Source organism: Anarrhichthys ocellatus, unplaced genomic scaffold (assembly GCF_004355925.1).
Source record: "Anarrhichthys ocellatus isolate YVR2014 unplaced genomic scaffold, GSC_Weel_1.0 scaffold24, whole genome shotgun sequence".
Lineage (NCBI taxonomy): Eukaryota > Metazoa > Chordata > Actinopteri > Perciformes > Anarhichadidae > Anarrhichthys > Anarrhichthys ocellatus.
Window position 1 is genome coordinate 3,919,124 of NW_022280054.1, and position 4,769 is coordinate 3,923,892.

The 4,769-nt window shown below is 40.1% G+C and overlaps 1 protein-coding gene across 1 annotated transcript in view; it reads right to left on the reverse strand.

The window, feature by feature from the left end:
• The window catches only part of vps53 (VPS53 subunit of GARP complex), a 24,717-nt gene extending 21,787 nt beyond the window's left edge, over window positions 1-2,930 (reverse strand). The window contains exons 1-4 of the mRNA XM_031860567.1: window positions 2,794-2,930; window positions 2,181-2,261; window positions 1,572-1,621; window positions 1,410-1,476 (exon numbers count right to left, since the gene is read on the reverse strand). Of these exons, the coding sequence (XP_031716427.1) occupies window positions 1,410-1,476; window positions 1,572-1,621; window positions 2,181-2,261; window positions 2,794-2,910 (315 nt within the window). The 5' untranslated portion in view covers window positions 2,911-2,930. The remainder of the gene's footprint in view (window positions 1-1,409; window positions 1,477-1,571; window positions 1,622-2,180; window positions 2,262-2,793) is intronic.
• Between the last annotated feature and the right edge of the window lie 1,839 nt (window positions 2,931-4,769).

A 4,769-nucleotide genomic window follows, 5' to 3' on the forward strand; every position in this document is an offset into this window, starting at 1 on the left:
CTCCTGCATAAATGTTGCCGTCTAGGATTTCAACCGTGGGATTGCTTTTAGCTCAGTGAGTGAGTTCAGTCAACAGCAGAAATTACTAAATTGCTGATCTTTTGCTTTTATTCTACTGCAGTCTTTATGTTTCAATCGCCATCTTGAAATGTACACCTCTCCCGTCTTTCCGTCTGCAGAAAGGATTTTCCCTCTGGAAATGTTGGAATGGCACTGTGGGGTTGGAAAAACAAACTAAAATGATTGTGTGCGACTGTATAATGTTATTGGTCTGGAGGGGATTTGGAGCGTTTCCGCTACCAAACGGTAGCTAACTGGGAAAGACGGGGCCACCAGGCCAGACACTCTGACGACAACGCACACCTAATCATGTCAACTGGTCACAACGTGCACGACTCACCCGTCAGGTGTCACATTCCCTTAAAGCCACCACTCCTTGATAGAGTGAGGACTTGGATTGAATCAGCGAGGGCAGTTTTTTTTTTCCGTCATCCTTCCACAAGAAAAGGCAAAGACTCAAAAGCCTGGGTTTAAAAGAAGTTTAAGTATTTACATACAAGAATATAGTTCCCAGACGTGATTTCCGTGGAGAGGGGCAGTTTGAGCAGTTGGAATGGTTCTGAGTCATCTTGTCCTTTTCCATGGAAGCAATGTGGAGAGCGGAATGAGCAGACCAGCGGGTTGACTCTGAGTTGGGAGCAACCAGTGGCACTATTCTAAGGATACTGTTTTGAGCACCACAAGTGATGAACAGGTCTGGTGGTTTGTAAGTAAAATATGCAAAAGTAGTTGGAAATCTCCCCCATTATCCCCCATCAGGACATGCAAAGTCGACATGTTTCTACAATAATGTGTGAGTAACAATACTGTTTACAAACTAAGACCAACACAAATATCGATCAGCCTTTGTGAATAACTCATAACAGATAAGCCTCTGGGGGCAAGGGGCTATATGTTTTGGGGTCAGGTACAGCCAGCATTTCTGTGTGCTGCTCAGTGTTTACATCGTCACACAATAGCCGGTGGGTTCAGAGATTGCATTTTAGCCAATTCCACTTCATTTACTTTCCACACGGTCTGTTTACCTGCATCCAACCAAACCCTGCTCACGTGTCATTGGTCACTACTACTTGGTCTCCAAGTGGAAACCAGAACTTTTCCGATGTCAAAATCCTGTCCCGTGGCCTACAGAATCTGCATATGAATGCAGAATCTGTTTATAGTGATCATCATAACAAAATAATATAATTCAAGAACTTCTGTAAGTACGACACCTAATGAAAAATGTATCTAAAATAAAAGAAATGTGATATTTCTGTCTGAAAGGTGATCGTCATTGCAGAAAAAGTAGTTTTGTTGATGAAGTTTGTATGACCATAGGTCCCCAGATGACTTTCAGCTCGACTCACCTGTCTGCCATCCTGGCCCACATTGGTCTGGCCTCTCACAACTGTTCTGATGTTGTCATCCAGGCGCCTAGCGTATGTTACACAAGATGACAAAAGTCAGACTGAGGGTAAAGTACAGACAAAAGTAAGAAATGCGTTATCAAGTCGTTGACATCGACTCACCGGATCTTCAGTCGGATCTTGTTTACCACGTCATCAATGTTAGCCAAAGACTGAGGGGAGACACACCGACAAGAAATCAGGGAAACATGAAGCAACCTTACAAACAGAGGAGAATGGATGAATAAACAACCAAACACCTTTCTAATCAGTAATACACTTTATTATATGATCCTGCTCTTTAATATGTTGTGCTGTGGACCCTATATTTTACACAAAACAAAACACATCTGTACAGAAATACATACTTTGTAGCGTTTAATGCATTTGTGCTTAAACAAGCTGATTACTTTGCTTTAAATTATAAAAAAGATGTTCTATTATATCTACATGTGTAACTCCTCACCTGTTGAATAACCACACACACAATCAAATTAGGTAAAAAGGCATGCAGACTACTAGGAGCCCTTTTATTATTTATAAGCACAAACTACAGTGACCTCTCATGGTGATAGAGTATACACACCGACATGTATATGTATTAAGTATATTATAAACCATATATACAATTTAAAAAAAACACATTATTTTAGGTTTCACACTAAAATGGATCAGTTTGCGTGACACCAGGGTGAGTCTGGCTGCAGATATTTCTGTGTCACTTCAGTGTACCTGCTCGGTGGGGAACAGTGTGTTGATGTATTCTACAGCATTGAAGTCTGCTCTGTCCAGCGGGTCCTGGCTGGGAAACACCTTGTTCACAAGGGACAAAAAAACAGTTAGTCAGAGAGTGACAGACACAATTACACTGAATATTTAATGGTGTATTCATTGGGATGACTTAATGACTCCTACTGGCTAACGTCGTCGTTATTCAACGGTCATTACATAACAGACAACCTGTACATATAGCTATACGTTGTTAACGTTAAATGAGTCATGTATAAATAACTACAGATGTTAATGTTTTCCTAACATTCACTATGAAAGCCTCATACAAGTGACAGTAACAGGTACATTCAGCTTTGTAACGCATTTTTTATTTCCAGCTAACGTTGACGTCACCCTAATATGTAGTTAAACTACCCGACAAACGTTTCTTAAGCTAAACGATGTTTATATAGTATATATATAGTATAATCGATATTTTAAAGCTGTCGTTAGCGGCCATAACACAGTAACGTTAGTGTCACATCCAGCTAGCCTGATAACACAGATGGTCTGATAGCAACTCCCGGTGAACAGTGTTTAAAAACCCGCAAAGGTAACGAGGTCAAACGGCTACCTGTTCAATGGCTTGTTGCACCTCTGGGGTTAGATGCAATATAGCCTCCAAATCCTCAGCAAACTCCAATTCTTCTTCCTCCATCATTGTCAAAACATAACCAGAGCTCTCCAGCATACCACTTCCTGGTGAGGAGGCTTCTGGGAAACCAGGCGACGCTGGAAAAGCGGTGCTTTCATGACTATCGGAAATCTGAACTACATTTTGAGCGACGGATTATTTTAACCCACACACGTCTCTCGCTTCATCTTTCTCCCGTTTCCCTTTCCTGCCTGTCATTGGGTGCAATTTTAATCTTTAGTCAGATCCATCTCCCTTTTGAAAATGCACATGAACATTTGATCCAACAAAGTGGTAAATACGTCGATTATATGGGTTTATAACTAGGCCTTTGATAAATTATTGGTTGGCAAGATGTAACAATTAGAGGCAGGGAGTCAAAAAAATGACGAGTATAATTAATTGTAATCTTTTATATGTTTGCAGCATATTGTTGGCTGACATTCGAAGTACATAACAACTACATTATTAGTTCTACACATTTTACAAATGAATACACCCACAGGAGCAAGATATGTTTAAGGTGGGCTTCAGACTCCACAGGGTGCAGCCGAAGTCTGTTTGGTTTAGTGATATAAGGGTAGTATTTCATTTTTTATTGAAAATAATTTCAACACAAATGTATGCATTACTCAGAATAAAAGGGGAAACATGCTACCAGCGGGGGGGGGGGGATAAAAGTTTAGGAATGGTTTTCATTTTGGGTCATCTTGCTTGCTTATTCTGCAAATTAACTAAAAGACTAACATAAGGCTAGTATCTCTGCTATTGCATGTGGATGATGCCTTCCCACTAACCTCACAGTATCATGATCTCCAATGTGCACAAGGGCAACTAAAAGTAACTTATTAGACCTTGTGGATGCATCAAAATGCCACTTATTCTGCTGACTGCATCAATGGCTGTATATTGACAATCATTACAGCTAAATTAACCTACATCAAATGCAGATAAAGTGCAATTAAAACATATGCAATTTTCACTTTATAGTCCACCTGCTTCTCTGAAGCCCTACGTGAGCCAAGGTGATGAAAATCCCTTCTCAAACTATTTTAATTGAATTTTACAGTCTTGAAGTCTCTCACCACATTGTCTGCCCAGATCTTAATACATCATGGGGTATCCTGACCGGTACATGTCCTCAATTAACAATGCGACCTGCAGTAACAATTTTATGCACTAAAATTACTGTATTAGGAAACCTGCCTCCTGTGAAATATTGCTATCATCGGCGCACAAGTCTATTTAAGAAGCAGCAGTGCCCCCTGCTGATAGAAGACGCAACACACGCACACGAATGCTCCCATAAACCGCAGCTTCTAATCATTACACTGTTCTGTTTTATTCCAAAGAGGCACATAAACCCATAAGAGAGCTTTTAGGAAGGTTATTTAAAGGACTCAAGAGAAGAAGAGAAAAGGCTTGGCAAGAAAGATGAAAAGAATGAGAGGAGGAATGATAGAAGAGTAAGGAGAGTCGAGGACAAAGTCTAAAAGAACGAGAATGGGGTTGAGGAGAAAAAAAATGGACAGAAAAGAGAGAAGAAGACAGAAATGACAGTATCAGGTTTAACAGCATATTATTTATAGGGATGAAAATCAATAGGTTATGGATAAAAAGGAGACGTAGAACAAGACATGAGGTGATCAGGTGTAACATGTCCTCATCTTACACATCGTGCAAAGACATTGAAGGAGCATCGAAAGGATTTCATAACTCGTAGGACAAAGTGGCAATGACTTTTGATCAAATTCATACAATTCATTAGCAAACAAGCATTGTTTGCTTATTGACATTTTAAAGGGTGCTGGAATGTACTGAAATGTGAAAGAGAATGGGATTGGATCACAGAAGAGGTTAAAGAAAATAATGAGAGAAAGAGGGCAGGAAGAGTGAAGAGACAGCTGTTGTGTTGT